Raw genomic sequence first — 18615 nt, 5'->3', positions numbered from 1 at the left:
ACTTTTCTTTTTATTTGGATTTTTCCATGTTTTTATTGTCTTTTGCAAATTGATTCATATACCTCATAACTCAGCCATGCAACCCTGAATGATCCCTGTGTTTGCTATTATTCACCTCAGGGGAGCTAAGTTATTGTTGTGAACTTTGATTTAAATTTGATCAATTTTAGGATAAGAAACTTGCCACCTCCCAGAATCCAGAATGCACCATGAAGATAGATGCCTGCCACCCAGCTACCTCACAAAATTTGGCTAAAGAGTTTCAGGGAGTTGAATTTTCCCCTGGCACTAAGGTGAAATAAATGAAATTATCAGTCCAGTCAAAAAATATCCTCTTAAATACCCCATGCTTGTAAGTTCCTGTTTGGAAAAGTTTCTTCCTTCTTTCTTCTCCCCCCACTCCCCCCATGATTCCCTGCTCCCAGTCCACATGAAGGCTAATCATAGCCTAAAGAAAAATCACCTCCATTTTTTTTTATCAGCTGGTTTTTGATCCTGAAGAAATTGGGTCTGCTACCAGCAGCCTGGGTCCTGGGGCTGGGCCTAGGGTGATGAGCCATCTGGGTTGGAGGCCAGAGGTGCGGGAATCAGCTGGGCCAGGTGAGTGAGAGAAAGACCAGGAGAAGCAGCCGCTGGGGTCACAGAAACAGGCAGGCAGCAGCTGGGAGGGTGGGGTGGCAATAGCCAGGAGCAGGAGCCAGAGCCAGGGAGGATAGGGCCAGGACCAGGTGAGCTATCTGATGGCTGGAATGAGCTGAATCAGCAACAGCTTTTGCGAGGGTAAAAAACTTTGGCCAGAGAAATGTGGCTTAAAGGAAAATCTAGTAACTGTTAAAAGCTGAACTTAGTAACAGTATAGAAAAGAATCAGAAGATTGAAGGTATTTCATCACAACTAAAGTGGCTCGCCAAACTGTTATGATTAAAATTTTAGTTTTTCTGCTAAAAGTATTATATTTTTAGAGGTTTATTAAAGATTAAGAAATGAAAATATAAAATAAGAAAGTACGTGCAACCTACATTTTGCCAGGTAGGTAGAAAGCCGCCTGTCCCTAGAAGCGGAAGCAGAGAGAGAGACCCAAAGTAGGCAGAGAGTCAGCTTAAGTACAATTTCTGTTCTTGGCCCAGGTGAGGACCTCACCTGGGATTATGGGGAACTCTGAGAGCTACCAAGGACTTCTGGCCATTTTTACATCAATCATTAATATGCCACTTCGGTGCAAAAAGGGGTCACATAGTGATGAATTGTTGGAATTGGAAATAGGCAATGCAGAATAATTACTTCAGAAATAATAACTTCAGGAATAATAACACCTTTAGAAATCCTAACAATCATAGACATCCTAACAATTATGGCAATAATACTCTGCATCCAAATCCAAATCAGACAAATGATAACTCACACCACAAACAACAATTTACCCAAAGAGGAGCTCATCCACACTATACTAAGGGTGAGACTTCCCCTCAGCCTAGGGGAGCCTAAGATACCACCCAAATATCATTATGAAGGTGTGAGGGGAGGGATAGGGCACTGCAATCAGAGGATACAACAACTTTTGATGTCTTAATGCCATTAATTGAAAAGGCATATTTCCCTTTTAACAAAATATTGCAAGTATACACAAGAAATTGAAAAGATTCTCTTAGAAAGTTAAGCACTGGCTAATAAGCATAATGAAATATCCAAATCATTAGAAAATATTAATTTGGATCATCGTTAAAGTTCACCCAATTTTGCAAATATGTATTTTTCTTGAGTTGTGAAAAGCACCTTAAAATGACTTACAAGTATTTGGAGCCCTTACAATAGAGTCTTTGTATTTTTAAAACACACACTACATTTTAACCTAAATCTTTTGAAGGAAAAATTTGTCTCTCCACATTTAAACTGTGTTGTTTAATCGATAATATTGCTCCTATGTAAAGAGAGCACCTTCTATGGATGAAGAGTGACTATATCTTATTGTACTGTACCAATTGTTTGTTTTGAGAATTATTGCTATATAGCTATTGTAATTTTTGCACTGGATATGTATTCTGTTGTGCTGTCTTTATTTGTACCATCCTATATTTGACCCTGATCATATAGCTTTGTAAAAGTCCACAAACTAGTTGGACAGAAAATTTGTATTGATATGTTGATCTACTTGCATTTTGTGTATTTTGAGAACTTGGTACTTTCTTTTAATGTGTCGTACCCATTGACTATTGTTTTATAAACCTTTTACTTTGAGAAAAATCATTTGTACTCACACTGTGGATCATGGCTAAGTTAAAAAGGAATGGATCTCAATTTTGGGGTAAGAAATCTTTATATTTTCCTTCTCTTTGAATGACATTGATTGTAATATATATTATACACACACATATGTATATATATGTTTGATAGTTACTGATTGTAAGATATATTTTTGATTTTTAGAACATTCTTTATAATTGCATGTGCAATTTTTAGGTTTGGAATGTCCATTAATCCTGACTATAAATGCCTGCCCAACAACCTTAAACTGTTGAAACTTTAACTATTATGGGACTTTGCTTCATAAATATGTAATTCAAGGAAACAGGATCAAAATGGAGCACAGACTTCACCTGCACAATGCCAAAGAAGCACGAACTTAACCTGAATAGTGCCAAAAGAGCACATAGGTCAAAAAGAAACCAATCCAGGAAGGACTGATGCAATTCTGTGCCAATATGAAAGGACTTGAACTTTGTGTGAGACTTGAGGTTGCAGCACTTGACATATGTTAAGATGCAGGACTCCTTATACCACCCTTCTTGTAAAATACTTTCTATCAAGTACCTCACAATTGGCTGCTCTGGCTCCCCTATCCCTGAGAAATGATGAAAGATCAGATCAAAGAATAAAAATCTAGTCATTTTTCCATCTTTTATGCTGTGGTGGTGGTGGCTCTGGCTCCTAAGTAGGTAAGTGTATGATTGCTGCTACTCACTTATAGGACATAAATTGCTTTAGTTGGGTCATGATTGGGTCACACCTGTTGTGATTTTGTTTTTCCTTAATTAGGATTTTTTTTTTCATATAACAATTGGAATTTTTGTGATAATTTTATTTGGCAATGATTCATATGCCTCATACCTCAGCCATGTATCCCTGTGTGATTTCATTGTTTCTTTATGTACTCCTCAGGAGGGAATGTTTTTATTTTATATGAAAAAGTTTAAGTAATTCTAAGGGTAAGAAATTTGCTGCCTCCTGGAATCCAGAGACTGAATTCCTTGAATAAGAGGTCATGGAAATGCCCGAAGATACTGCATGTTGCTCCAGGAGATCCTGAGCAAACCGGATGTGCAGAATTGAACTTTGGGGTGGTGGTGGTTAAATTCATTTGTTTTGTTAAAATGCATTTACTTTGTTGTACAAAAGGGGACAGTATCCTAATTGATTTTGTTCTTTTTTTTCCTTTTGTTTTATTATCTCCAGGTTGTTGTATTTTCCCCTTGCAAGAATGTGTGTATCTTTAGTGTTTGTTATGATGCATTGAGGGGTGGGGAGAGAATGGGTTTTAAAGTGTTGTGGGGAGGGAATTGCATCCCCCAGCGGTCCCTCCCCCTTACTTCCTGGCATGGGATTGGTCTTGAATTGGATCAATCCCATGCTAGGGAGGGGCCACACACACACGTTTATATAAGGACCAATCCTGTGCCTAGGAGGGGGGACTTTGAGAGTTACTTAATTTCAGCCCGGGGAAACTCTGGTTTTTCTTCTTTCATTAAATTTAATAAGATAAAAGAAAGACTTTTTATTTCATTCATTTCACACTATATAAGATAGAGTGGAAGCATTTCTTTTCCAGAACCAATACTGAATTGCAAAGGGAACTTTTTAGAGAACTTTGGGTTACATAATCTGTTTGATTTTTCTGATTGATATTTTATCACAAAAGGATTTCGTCAGTCTTAAATTGGCTAGCTCTTGCCCTGTTGTATTATTCAGAGGTAACACAGAAAGACTATGTAGCCGAAATATTTATAATAGGACACCTTTTTAATCTGCAGAAGGTAGAAAATGCTCATAAGCCACCACACAGAGCTGCTGTTCTGGGACACTGTTTTGGGAAAGACATCAATAATGAGAATATACACCAAACTAAAGAAATGTATACTGTTAATTTGGAAATCACTCCGAACTCCCAAAGTGGTCAGAAAAACCGAAGTCTTTAATCAGGAAAAGGGGGAAGATCGGACATTGGCCACATACCACACAGGGCCCACACCCTGGGGACTCTGGGAACTTGTATAAATGGAGATTTTGGAACCCTAGACTTCATTCCCCATTAGTCCTTGGTATTTCCCAGAAGACCCTATAATGTCTCCGGAGTGTTGGCGAGATCCCAATTGGTATTTAACTGGCAGTTATGCCTTCCCCGCTCTCTTCCTTTGCAAATGATGCAAGTGTGGTGGTAAGCCAAGTGCGGGGATTTTAAAGGGGCTACCAGACCATGGGCACGTGGTTTTTACTTGGTATCCTCTTTATTCCTTGATTTCTAATGATCCTTAATAAGGCTCATAAAACATACTCTTTGATTATTAGAGATACAGCTTAATCTTTACACACTGTAACCCTGGGAGAAGGCATCACCCCAAATGCCAGCTCCACTCTGATTGCCGACTCCGAAGAGACAGAACTGAGGGGTCTCCCCTACCCTCCGGAGAATTTGCTACCGTAAGCCTGCAGAGACACACCACCAAGAGGTGGCAAACCTCTGCGTGGAGCCTCAGGGGTATCAGCTAGGGGTCAGCTGTTTTGCCTCAAAGGCAAGGATCACCCTCAGGAGAGGAGACTGAACACAATAAGGAAAGCCTCTAAAACAAGTAAAAGGCACTTTGCTTCAGCTGCGCCCACAAATCCCACCCAAACTACTCTAAAGTCCGTAGTTCAACCCCCAGGCAGGGTTGCCAAGCCCTGAGGTTTCTCAAAGGGCAGAGGGAAACTGAGTCATGCAGATTTCTGTTGACAACGCCCTAGGGAGTGGAAGCAAGCAGGAACTGCTTCCCCAGAGGATCGCTAGTTCACTGCTCAGCTGTTTCTTGAAGGCACGTTATCGGGGCCAAGGATTCATTTGGGGTTTCACAGACGAGCTTGTCAGGACTTACAAATGAAGTTCAAACAGCAGCCAGACGCCTCTGCGTAAGAAACGTGTTTTTGCTACTCTCTTCCAGTAGGGGGAACTAGAGGTTCACCATCTAATAGAATGTTGGCTCGTGGACCAGCCAGGAAGCCTGTCTGATCGTCAGCAAAAGCATCCCACAGCTTCGGGCGATCGCAGGACCCTAAAGCCGCGGTCCGCTCTGATCTCCGATCTAAGGCAGCCCTTCCAAGGACCCGCGGCCACTCCCCTCGTTTGTGCATTCCGTTCGGGGCCTTCTCCTCCCTCTGGCTTCCCCGCCCCCACCTCTTCTAGCTGGCCTTTGCACTCGATCTGAGCTCAGCCTCCACAGGCTTCGGGCCGTTTGCAAGTTCGTTCCCGAGTCTGTATCCCGGGACTGGGGCCTATTCGGACATCTTCCCTCCAGTTCCGGCGCTCCTGGCTTTTAGCCCTCCGATGTCGCTCCAAACTCACTTTTCCGGGATGCCAAGGGCCAGACCCGAGAGAGCCAGAACTTCCCCGCCTAGCCAGCGTTGGCTTTTCTTCTGAAAGCCGGACTCCGGGTTTGCCTGCTCGTCCTGGGGGTGCGGCGAGCCTCCCGGAACACTCAAGGCTAACCTTCCCCTCGAAGCGTCTTCTTTTCCCATCTCGGAGAGTCGCTTCATTTCCAGCTGAAGGTCGTGCGTGCGTGCGCGTGCGCGCGGCTTCGTGTGCGCGTGCGTGTGTGCAGGCAGAGAGGAATGAATAATTCGGAAATGCTTCCATGAAATCGCTCACCAGGAAAATTAGCTGCTCGTTAAATGGGCAGCACAGAGGAGCCGCCACGTAAATTCTACCTTTCTCCGACAGGAGAGGGGCGAGGCTGGGAGCAGGGCGGAGACTGCGAGGCAGGATTGCTCTCCGCTCCGCCGGCTCTCCCCTGGCTCTGCTGCCTCTCGGATCTTCCCCTCCTCTCCTTTAACCACTTACCCGCCTGCTCTTCCCAGGAAGTGGGCATGTGGCAGAGTCTGCGAGGAGAAGGCGCCTAGTCCACGCCCTCCTCTGGCGTTTTCCCGGGCCCAGCGAGCGAGCGCAGGCTGCTAGCCTTCGTCTCCCTGCCGCCTTTCCCTCGTCCAGCCTTCCTAGCCGCAGGGGAGGCGGAGGCTGCCCGGGAAGGAGGACGCGCCGTTCTGGAACCTCCAGGCTGCTCTGCAGCCCAAGCAGCGGCGGCGGCGGAGGCAGAACAGCGGCCCGTTGGCTCCAGGCTCTCGCCATCTCTCGAAGGCGCGGGCCGGCGTTCGATTTCCTCCGGTCATACGGCGAGACCCACCGAGGCACACCAGACTCCCCAGCCCAGCGGGTTGAGCTCTGCCAGGGAGCAGCTCCTATTCCCAAGCGCCCCGCAGCCGGAGAAGCGCGGCAGGCGGCGGGGCTGTGCCGGCAGGAGCCCTGCCCTTCGGCGCTCGCTTTCCCCCGCCCTCCCTCCCTCCCAAAACGCCCAGGGAGAGAGTTGCGGGTCGCGGCTTCTTTTCGGATTGTTCTTCTCCGGGATTCTGTTCGCTTTCTTTCGGAAAAGGGCCAAAGGCTGCCGGGAAGCCGCCTGCGGAATGTGGCCGTGCCAGCCTCGGCACGGAGTTAAGTAGAAGCCAGCCCCAAAGCCGACCGCCACAGCCGCCCTGGCCCGGGGTCTATTGTCGCGGAGGAAGGCGGGTGGCGAGACCAGAAGCCGTCCAGCCCGGGGGTTCTCCGCGTCGCGCTGGGAAGTTTGGGGGCCCGTGTCTGGGCCTGTCCTCCGTTTCTTTGGCCTCCGAGGAAAGAGCTCGCCTGCGGGTCGGATGGGCCCGGGAACCGCGGTTCCGACCCGCTTGAATGATTCTTCTGCCTGAGGCGGCCGGTGGGAATCTAGGAAGCCGAGCGGCCGCTCGAGCTCCCTGTTCGATTGGCTGTGCGGATTAGGGGCCCCGGGAAGCCCCGGGCTGCCTCTTTCGGGCTCGCGGGCAGCCCGGACTCGGGAGCTCCGTGTTTAGAGGATTCCCGGTGTGCTGGTCTCGCTCTTTAATATGTCACAATGTGTCTGCTAATGCTGCCCCAACTCCTCCTCTGTGGACTTGTGTGTCTTCACGTTTACGGTAAGTGAAAACTCCTAACCCGATTCCTTCTGTCATTGGAGAGCCCGACAGCACCTAAAGGTTCTTCCAGTCCCAGCTGGGGGAGGGGGGGGACTTTGGCTTTTCTCGATTTCCCAAACGGTGAGAGGATGTTTGCAGAGGTTTTCCTATATGACAGAAAGTGCCAAGTCGGTGAAAAAATGCCAGGAAGGTGCCCGAGGGCCGCCTGGCTTCGCGTGGATTTTCTGGGACTTGGTGGCTGAACTTCTGTGATGGCCATTTTGGGAGGGGACCCGCCTCAGCCTGACCAGCCTCTCCTGGGGCTCGGAGAATGGGCTTAACGGTGGAGAATTGAGGGCGATGGTTAGACCGGAGGGGAGGCTGCTGTTCGGCGGGGCCGGCTGAGCTGGGCGTGCTCAGACAATGGGGATGGAACAGGTGCTGGAGGTGTCTCTAGATGGAGTCAGTCTGTGAAGGAGCTCATGTTGCTTGCGTGTTCTTGTCCATTTTGTGGCCCGCGTTGGGTCTTCTGTGCAGTTGGCCTGGTGAATACTGTTAAAAATCCTGGAAAGAGAAGTTGTCGTGGGCAGAGCAGCACCCTTGGGCCCCGCTCTTATTATTGGCCCAAGAAGGAAGGCAAGGGCTCCGGGCGGCCTCATTTAAGCCGGATTCTCGGCGCTTTGTTGCCTGCCCGGAGCCGTGATTATACTACTCTGACACCCATGCGGGGTGCCTTCCCTTCGGCTCCGAGGCGTCCTGCCCTTCCGAAGTTCCGTCTTCTGCATTTCAGTGTTAGGTCGACCCCAGGCTGTGCAGACTCGACTCAGTGTTCCCCGCGAGGATGGACGTTCTCGCTGTAGTGGCAGCAAACTTTGGGCAGCTGCTGCTGGAGAGACCTGAACGGCCAAGCCAGCTCTGCCTGTAGAGACGGAGCATCCACGCTCTTACTGTCGAACGCGGGCCGGTGGGCGAGGCAGCTTCTGCTTCCAGTTAGCTGGCAGCCAGCGCCCAGGTCGGCGTTCTTCGCGCTCATTTGCCCCTTTGGGCAGCGAATGACTCCGAGGGACAGCACTTCCCTGTGCCCCGCATAGGTCCTGCTCGGAGGACTGGGCTGCCGCAGGGCGGCAGAGAGCTCTCCGGCGCTGTGGTCACGGCCCTTTAGGAGGACTTCGGCCGCCCCCAGGAAGTGCATTTAGGCTCCCTGTGATGTGTGGCTCCTGGCTAGCCGCCTTCGAGCCGGGCCCATAAACCCTGCAGAGACCGGGCGGGCCACGAGCTCAGCGCAGCGTTGGGGGTGGGGGGGGTGGGAGGGGGCAAGGCTGAGAGCTTTGCGTTTGGAAACTCGGGAGGGCACCGTCCCAGTGTTCGGTGGAAGTGGCCCAGGGACGCGAAGAGCCCGGTGCGGCCGAGTGTAATGGATGGAGCCGCCTGTTTGCAGCCCAGCAGCCTCCTGCAGTGGCACCATCCCTTCCTTTTCCTCTAAGGAGGACAACTCGAACCTTTGTTCTGGGGGCCTGGGAGGAGGGCAGACGGGCCGGATCGCCAGTAGTCTGGGTGCCCCCCACTGCTTGCCGAGCTCACGAAGAGCGGCAGAACTGCGAAGGTGTCGGTGGGTTTAAGGAGCTCGTCAAAAGCCTAGCAAACGCCTTGGAAAGTTTTAGCAGCAGCTTCTGCATGTCCTGAGCTCGCTGCCGGCTCTTGGCGTACAGGAAGCCTTGAGCCAATAGGCTGTTGGTCGCGCTGAGAAGATCAAGTTCTATCTACAACTCCAGAGAGCAAACCAGGTGGGCCAACTGACTCGACAACGGGGCTTATTTAGGAAAAAGCACATTGACTTGTTGCCCACCAAAGACCTGTAAAATCGGGGTTAAAGGGGGGGGGGAAGTGTCACTTTGGCTCTCTCTCCTGGGGCCTCAGTTTCCTCACCAGACCAAGCCAATTGCCTTTCCAGCCCGAAGACTCCATGATTCCTCCTGCTTCAATATGGAGCAGTGTAGAACAGTCTTTCTCCAGATTTTCTTGGTGCTTTCACCGCCACCATTTAAAAAGATACACCGACCCTGGGGGTGTTCTGTGCCAAAATGAATCTTATTCCGGGACGAATTGGCTGCTTTATGTCACCTCTTCATCAGTGCAGTTTTTGTGTATGGCCAAACTACAAAGAAATGAGTTTTTTAGCAGCCCTTTGTCTTGTGCTGAGAGTAAGGCAGCCATTCAGTTGGGCTTCCTTAGGAAAAACCACACAAACTGCCTCCGCATTTGGGTGTCCTTGTAGGAGAACGGAAGATGCCAGCTTCATGAAACCACCTCAGCAGGATTTGCATCATCGTTTTGCTGGAGTAATTCTTGATTTGATCCTCTCTCTCTCTCTCTCTCTCTTGCTTTAGGCAGGAACTTTTTAGCCTTGTTTAAAGCTGAGAATCCACACAGATCCCCCAGTTTATTGTGTCTGCTATTGTTTACAGTGTTTGAGTACTGTCATTCACAGTGTACATACAGGATGGGACTATTGAGGCTATACTTTTCACAATTCAGTCAGTGATTTCCCGAGGATACTTAGCTAAGGGCTGCAGAAAGGCGTCAGGCACATCTGCCCCCAGCACACACCTGACCCCCACATGTAAAAAATAGGAGCCCCAGATTTGTGGTTTTCCTGAGGTGGGGAAATCTCTCCCCACCAGTGTAGGTGAGCCATGGAAACAGATGTGCAGTTTACAGTCCTAGAACGGTGCCGGGGAGTTGGCGGAGGGTCACCTAGCTAGAATTTGTCCAACATGAACTTCCACTGGCTTCTTCTTGGCTCCAATGCAGCCTCTCTCTTCATCTTTCTCCCTGCTGCCTCTCCATGTGCAGCTTAGACTAAATATGGCCTTCTAACGTGTCTAAGGAGACGCTTCTCTCCGACCTAGAGTCCATTTTAAAATCCAGAGGCATGTAGGCAAGGCTGACATTTACTCTGAATGATGAAATGCTCCCCCTTTGCATGCGCTGTCTTTGATTAGGCTTTCATTCTCAGAGAACATGCAAACGTTGATCAGATTGGTAAAGTGGGCAAAGATCCAGAAGAATTTCTTCGGTTCTTGGGAAATCTTATAAATCGTGGAAGCCTGAAAATCACTGAAAACCGGAATCATTTCCTTATTGAATGTCTTAAAACATCACATATGAGAGCACACAGTGAACTGAGCGATATTTGTCGCATTACAGACCTTCCCCCAAACACCTTGCCATTTAAATGAGGTGGGGCCTAAATAGGCACTTAAATCCATATTCCTGTTTTGTCAGACTTCGAGGTAAGAAGCATCTACAAATTCTATTTTTTACTCCCTTTGCCACACCCTTGTTGTTTTCCTTGGAGGCACACAGAACACTGGAAAAGGGGAAATGAGTGTAGAGATGAAATGTAGTCCATTCTGATTTTAAAAGGGGCACCTTTCTCTAGGGATATGTTCTCTAGCTTTAGTAAAGTACAAATTAGACTTTGCTGTTTGTCTGCTTAAACAAGCCTCCCTCTCCCTAGGAGCCCTTTGTTACCTTTTGCTGTACTTGCAATATGGGCACAGAGAATTCCAGGGCTCCGGTGAAAATTAAGGGAATTTTCCGAATAATATTTTTTGGAGTTCCTAAAAGCTGTCGTGTACATGTTGGAATAATAGAGATGTACATTTACAGCAGCTCCTTCTGAGAGAGATTGTTGCTAATAGGCTTCTAAGTCTTATTCTCCAAAATCCACAGTAAAACAATGAATGATAATTACGAGACGACTTGGATTTAGAGACACCCGGATTCTTTATTTTCAATCTTTGGCTGAAAATTCCTATAGATCTCCTATGTACTTGCCTCAATTAGTTGAAATGCTCAATGGAAATACTGACACAGTTTCAGGAGACAGCAGATACTCATGAATAAATGAAATCTGTCCTGGATTTGAACAGAAAAGTACTTGAGTATTACAAACGCGTCTGCTGTTCAAGTCCAGTCCATCGAGCGCATGAAAGATGCTGAGACCACTCATCAATAGCTGACCGCTTTTTAGGAAGCATTGACTTCCGGAGTCCCCTCATAGGACTAAAAGGATGTTTCTGTGCCCTTCTTTTCAAAGACACAATATACCTTTCCCAAGAGATAGCTCACTATTCCAGTGCAGAATATTGATACTTGGGGAGCATTTGTGGCTGTTCAGTTGTTTTGATTGTGTCCAACTCTTATTGCCCCTCTTTTGGGGTTTTCTTGATGAAGATATTGGAGAACCTCAAATGGAGACTTGCCCAGGGCTCCACAGCCAGTGTCTGAGGCTGGAGCTGAGACTTCTTGACTCCTGACTTTCTGACTCCAGATCTGATTGTACCACTTAACTGCCCCTGAATTGGGAAACAGCTTCTCCTAAGTGAGGCATTGTCCTCTGTGGTTTTTCTGGTCACTCTGCAATTCCTTAGTAAATGTACATTTTGCTATCTTTCCGAGACGTGGCTTTCCCTTCTTCAGACTCGAATCTCCATTCTAGCCCTCTATTACCACGTGGCATCATCATCAAAGGGAAGAACCCTTCTGGCCTCCTGCCTGCTTCCTCGCAACGAGGATAACCAAAAGGCGCTCTTTTTTTAGTATGCTGCCATGTCAGGAGGACCCTGAGTGCTGTTTACTTCTCCCGCTGTTTTTTGGAGCTCTTGGACGTTCCTTTACTTGAAGCTTAAGTCTGACCTTTGGCCATTTTTTCCGCCGAGCACGTAAACACAGGGTCTATACAGGGTCATTACTTCAGTGTTTTTGGCTGATTGACAAACTGCCGTGGTGGGCACGTGGTCTTCTTCTGGAGATTTAAAGTGTCTTATCCATCATTTACTTTAGTACTTTGGCTTCCAGGTCAGAGAACGTGCTCTTGGGCGAGCAGGTTGTTCAAATAGTAGCTAACACTGATAGAGCCTGGAGGAGGTTCATCTTGTAGAGCTGACCATCATTGGAAGACGGAGGGCAGGAGTCACATGGAGTTCAGTGTGGTGGCATTTGGAAAGATGTTGGAGAGAATCCCGTGTGCTTCCGTGACTTTAGCATGATGTCAGACGTTCGAGTAATGTTGAGAGGACTGTAGGAAGGCTGTCAGATCGGAGGGGCTTGGCCAAGGACTGGAATCACAGAGAGTGTGTGTGCACTGATGCACTTTGATGCCCTTGGGAGCTCACAAATGTGGCCGCTTCTTCCAGTGACATAAAAGTTTCCAAGCAACTAGACGACAAGACGCTGCAGTCTTCAATCTGTAGGAGCAGCAGGAAGATGCACCTAAAAGCAGCTCCCACCATCATCACAGGAATGCGTCCATTCTTCCTCATACATCACCCTTCGTGTTAGACAGTCATCCCCCCCCTCACCCCAACCCCACGAAAGGTGACGCTGACTTACGTTGTGCCCTTTGCACCAGGGTTCTGACTCCTCCACCAATTATGCAGTAGCCAAGTGAGTCAAATATAAATCTTTTGAAGTGAGGGGCTTTCCTGAAGATTTCAAGATTCCGTTTTCTACCTGCCAGTGGATGCTATGTTGACTTTGAAATGCCCATTTTCTATCTGACAACATAGCCTAGACGGTTGAGAGAGAGAAAAGGAAAAAAATAGCCCTGTTTTTCCAAGTGGGGAAAATTAAAGTCTGTAAATAACAACGGACTTGGCTTTTGTTCCTAGAGAAATTCTAAAACAATTTAGTCCTGAGATGGAAAAAGAAGCTGCGATAAGAAAGGAAAATGACTTCCTTAAGAACAGGTCTTCTGAGATTCACTTTATTTCCTTTTTTTGCCAGTGTTACTAAACTAATGAATCAAGGGAATGTTATAGTTGTAGTTTATTATTTTTGTTTTTCTTGCTCTTGATTTAAACTTAAAAAATTTCAATTACATGTAGAAGTAGGGTTAGGGCAATTGTTATCTGACATTCTGTGATTCAGATTTTCTTTCCCCCCTTCCCCTTCCCACACCCCAAGGCAGTAAATCGACTGCTATAGGTAATACCAGTGTTGTCATGCAGTATACATTTCCATATTCTTCATTCTGTGAAAGAAAACAGAAATGGCACATATGAGAAAAAACTCATGAAGGAAAGAAAGTAAAAAAATGGAATGCTTTGATCTACAAGCAAACGTCAACAGTTCTTTCTTTGACTGTGGATAGCATTTTTTATCATTAGTCCTTCACAATCGAATATCACATCTTATTTCTGTTCCTGTAGACAGTGTTCCCCTGTTTCTGCTCATTTTACTTCTCCGAAGTTCTAAAGTCTTTCCAGGTTTTCCTGAACTTATCTTGTTTATCATTTCTTAGGTCCCACCGGTATTTTGTTACAACCATGTGCCACAAGTTGTTCAGCTATTTCCCAGTTGATGAGTATTCCCTCAGGTTCTACAACAAAGTGCTGTTGTAAATGTTCTTATACAAAGGCATCCTTTCCCCCATCTTCAATCTTTTGGGATACAGACCCAGTAGTAGTATTGCTGGCTCGAAGGGTATGCTCAGTTTGATGGCCTCTTGGAGGTAGTTCCAGATTGCTCTCTAGAATGGCTGTATCACTTCACAATTCCACCAACAGTGTATTAGTGCCTCAATTTTCTCACAGGCCTTCCAACATTTAGCATTTTGCTTTTCTATTCTTAGTAGCCAAACTAAAAGGTAAGAGGTAATATCTCAGAGTTGATTTGATTTTCACTTCTCCAATTAAGAGTGGTTTTTTCCTATGACTATAGAGAGTTTTAATTTCTTCATCTGAAGCTTGCCTGTAGTAGTCTTTGAACATTTTTCAGTAGAGGAATGCTTTGTATCTTTATAAATTCAAGTTAGTTTTCTATATAGTTGAGAAATGAGGCTTTTAGCAGAGATTTCTAGATAACTTTTTTCATAGTTTTAAATTTACTTTCTAATCTCCATTGCATTGGTTTTGTTAATACAAGAGCTTTTTAACTTAATGGAATAAAAATTCTTTTTGTCTTATTTGGTCATAAATTCATCCCTTACTTACAAGTCTAATAGAAAGCTATTCCTTGTCCCCCTGTTTTGTTTGTGGTATAACCCTTGACTTTTTCTTGTTATGTGGGGTGAAATGTTGGTCAATGTCTAGTTTCTGCCATGCTGTTTTCCAAGTTTTCCCTGGAATTTTTTTCAAACAGTGAATTCTTCCCCTCAAAGCTTGGATTTATAGTTTATTGAACATTGGGTTACCATGGCCATTCAGTAATGTAAAAGTCTCCTAAGTTATTTCATTATTCCACTACTTTATTTCTTAGCCATTACTAGATTGTTGTGATGATTCCTGCTTTATAATTCAGGTTGAAATATAGTAGAAGTAGGCTTCCTTCCCTTATTTTTTTCCATTAATTCCCTTTATATTCTTGATTTCAGGTGACTTTTGTTATTTTTTCTAGCTCTCTGATATAGTTTTGGATTGTTTGATTGGTATGGCACTGAATTAATTAATTAATTTAGGTAAACCTGTCATTTTTATTTTATTCATTTGGCCTACCTATAAGCGATTAATGCTTTTCTACTCTATGTGAAAAGTGTTTTATAACTGTTCATACAGTTGTTGGGTTTATTTTAGTAATTCAATTCCCTTATTTTTTTTATTGTCTGCACTTATTTTAAGTGAGCTTTCCTTTTCTCTCCTTTGTTTTTGGACTTGATGGTAGTAGATATAAATGCTGATGATTTATGTGGGTTTATTTTATATCCTAAAGCTTTGCTAGAGTTGTTAATTTTTTAGTTTAGTTTTTTTGGTTGATTTTCTGTGGTTCTCTATGAATACCATCCCATCATCAGCAAAGAGTGATAACTTTGTTTCTTCATTGCCTATTCTGATTCCTTCAATTTCTTTTTCTTCTCTCATTGCTATAGCTAACATTTCTTGTACAATATAAAATAGTAGTAGTGTTAATGGGCATTCTCTATTCACCCCTGATCTTTGGAGAAGGCTTCTAGCTTATCTGTGGTATCTTTAATGAATAAGCTTTAAATATTTGATTTCCTCTTCTGCTTAACGAGGTAAGATTATATTTTTGTAAGTGTTCATGTTTCATTAGATTGTCAGATTTATTGACATATAGCTGGGCTAAATAACTCCTAATCACTGTTGTAATTTCTTATTCATTGGTTGTAATTTCATCTTTTTAAATTTTTGATATGGTAATTTCTTCTTTCTTTTTTTTTTCAAAATTCAAATTAGCCAATGATTTATCTATTTTATTAATCATTTCATAAAAGTAGCTCCTTGTCTTAGTCACTAGTTCGATGGTTTTCTCACTTTCAAAGTTATTAATCTTTGATTTTTCAGGATTGCTAATTTGATGTTTTATTAAGGATTTTTAATTTGTGGTTTTCCTGGTTTCTTTTTTTACTTACATGCTCAGTTTCTTGATCTACTTTTAAAACATTTTATTGATGTATTTAGAGATAGAAATTTCCCCCTGTTTATAGCTTTGGTTGCAGCTCATATATTTTGGATTGTTGTCTCCTTGTCATTCTCTTTTATGAATTTGTTGATTGTTTCTATGATTTGTCCCTTTCCCCTCTCATTCTTTAGTATAAAATTATTTAGTTTCCATTAGTTTTTAGCTTTATTTCTGCTACTAGTTGTAGATTTTAATTTTTATTTCATTATTGTCAGAAAAAGATGCATTTAAAATTTCTGCTTTTCAAAATTTGGTTATGAGATTTTATGAAGGTGCTATGTATTGCAGAGAAAAAGGTAGAGTTCTTTCTATTCCTATTCAGTTTTCACCAGAGATTTGCCATACCAAACTTTTAAAAGTTCTATTTATATCTTTAATGTCTTTCTTATTATTTTATTTTTTGGATTTATCTACTTCTGAGAGGGTTAGGGTTAGGGTTAGGGTTGGAATACTATTGTGCTAAAAGGAATAATAAAGTGGAGGAATTCCATGGAGACTGGAACAACCTCCAGGAAGTGATGCAGAGCGAGAGGAGCAGAACCAGGAGAACATTGTACACAGAGACTGATACACTGTGGTATAATCGAACGTAATGGACTTCTCCATTAGTGGCGGTGTAATGTCCCTGAACAATCTGCAGGGATCTAGGAGAAAAAACACTATCCATAAGCAGAGGACAAACTGTGGGAGTGGAAACACCGAGGAAAAGCAACTGCCTGACTACAGCGGTTGAGGGGACATGACAGAGGAGAGACTCTAAATGAACACTCTAATGCAAATACCAACAACATGACAATGGGTTCCAATCAAGAACACATGTGAAACCCAGTGGAATTATGTGTCGGCTATGGGGGTGGGGGAGGAAAAGAAAATGATCTTTGTCTCCAATGAATAATGTTTTGAAATGACCAAATAAAATATTGTTTAAAAAAATTGGAAAATGAGGGGATGCCCTTCAATTGGGGAATGGCTAAACAAATCGTGGTATCTGTTGGTGATGGAATACTACTGTGCTCAAAGGAATAATAAAGTGGAGGAATTCCATGGAGACTGGAACAACCTCCAGGAAGTGATGCAGAGTGAGAGGAGCAGAACCAGGAGAACATGGTACACAGAGATGGATACACTGTGGCAGGATCGAATGTAATGGACTTCCCCATTAGTGTCCAGGCAGTGATCCTGGACAACCTGGCGGGATCTATGAGAAAGAACACGATCCACATTCAGAGGAAAATCTATGGGAGTAGAAACACAGAAGTAAAACAGCTGCTTGATCACATGGGTCGAGGGGACATGGCTGGGGATGGAGACTCTGAATGAACATCCCAGTGCAAACACCAACAACCTGGAAATTGGTTCTGATCAAGGACACATGTGATACCCAGTGGAATTGTGAGTCGGCTATGGGAAGGGATGGGGGGAGGGAGGGAGAGAAAGAATATGATTTTTCTAACCAAGGAATAATGTTTGAAATTGACCAAATAAAAATAAAAATTAAAAAAAAAAAAGAAACCTGATAAGATGGTAGAAAGAAGATCAACAGTATTTCTCAAGTTATATCCTAGAGTGCTGGGGAATTGAGACACATCTTTCTTCTATGTTGTTGATCCTTCTTTCTTGGACCCTAAAGCAGGTCGTGGCACACTATATAGAGAGAATGCTGGGCCTGGAGTCAGGAAGAACTGAGTTGAAGTGTGTTTTCACTATCTGTGTGACACTGGGCAAGTCCATAAAATAGGGCCAAAAAATAGCATTTAACTCTCCAGGTTGTTTGAAAGGATCAAATGATATAATATTTGCAAAGTGCTTAGCATAGTGCCTGGCATTTAATAAGACCTCTAGGGATGTTTATTCTCTCCTCCAATAATGTAAAACACATACTATCAGAAATTAAGTATGTTTACAGATGTGAATTTCCACATCCTGATGTCCCGATAGCAGATCATATATATATGTAGACTGGGGTTTTTTCCCCATTGGTAAATGAAGTCTTCTCAACAAACTAAATTAAATATCAGATCTGGGATAGGTAGGGGGAAATAGGAAGAATATAGTAAAAATTCCCTTGTTCCCCTGCTCTCCCTCGTCAGATGACTCAGAGACTTCTGGGACTGAGCCACTAGAAAATGAGCTCTGATGTATTTAGAGTTCTTCATACCAAAACACAACACGGCCACCCAATGCAGCTGAGGAAATCTCCAGGTGTAATGACTCTTCGTGCCACTGGACCCAGGCGTCCAACGCCGAGAGAGTGGGACTGTCTCTGTGCATCGGCTTTTCCACTTAAATCTCCTTCACGCACAAGTGTCTTTGTGCACACATATCTATCATAGATGAAAATGCACAAAGACAACCGTCATCCTCGGTTACCGAGAGACGACTACCATACCATACCACTTCTGAGAGGGAAAGGATAAAGTTTCTCAGTAAAATGTCACTTTCTTTTTTCTCCTGTAACTCATGAAACCTCCTTTAGGAATGTGAATGAATTGCCATTTGGTGCATGTATGTTTGTTATTAATATTGCTTCATTGTTTATGGTGGCTTTTGTTAAGATGCAATTTCCTTCCTTTTCACTTTTGATTAGATCAAAACATTCCATTTATACTTTTGTTTTGTCTGACAAAAATGTCTGATATTTTAAATTTTAGCCAAGGAATAATTTTGTAGACTTCATATTGTGAGATTTTAATTTTTAATCCACGCGGTCATTCTCTTCCATTTTCTTGGTAGCTTTATCACATTCAGATTCACAGTTATGTTTATAATTTGTGTTTCTCTTCAATCTTATTTCCACCATTTAATCTTCTCTCTTTCTCCTTTCAGCCTCTTCTTGTTCATAAATGTTTTGCGTCTGACAACTGGCTACCCCAATTCACTCTCACTTTTGCCCATTTCCTATTACTCTATTATATATATTATAGCATCCCTTATATAATATATTATAAAAGGGAAACCTTTAGCCACTTTTGATGTAATAAATTTTTC

General features: G+C 44.1%; 1 protein-coding gene across 9 annotated transcripts in view; it reads left to right on the top strand.

The window, feature by feature from the left end:
* Nucleotides 1-5215: 5215 nt before the first annotated feature.
* The window catches only part of ROBO2 (roundabout guidance receptor 2), a 608856-nt gene continuing 595456 nt past the window's right edge, over nucleotides 5216-18615 (top strand). For all 9 annotated transcript variants that reach the window (XM_056807276.1, XM_056807277.1, XM_056807269.1 and 6 more), the window contains exon 1: nucleotides 5216-7224. In XM_056807276.1, the coding sequence (XP_056663254.1) occupies nucleotides 7164-7224 (61 nt within the window). In that variant the 5' untranslated portion in view covers nucleotides 5216-7163. The remainder of the gene's footprint in view (nucleotides 7225-18615) is intronic.

This window comes from Monodelphis domestica, chromosome 8 (assembly GCF_027887165.1).
Source record: "Monodelphis domestica isolate mMonDom1 chromosome 8, mMonDom1.pri, whole genome shotgun sequence".
Taxonomy (NCBI): Eukaryota; Metazoa; Chordata; class Mammalia; order Didelphimorphia; family Didelphidae; genus Monodelphis; species Monodelphis domestica.
This window is presented reverse-complemented; position numbering and strand designations above follow the sequence as displayed.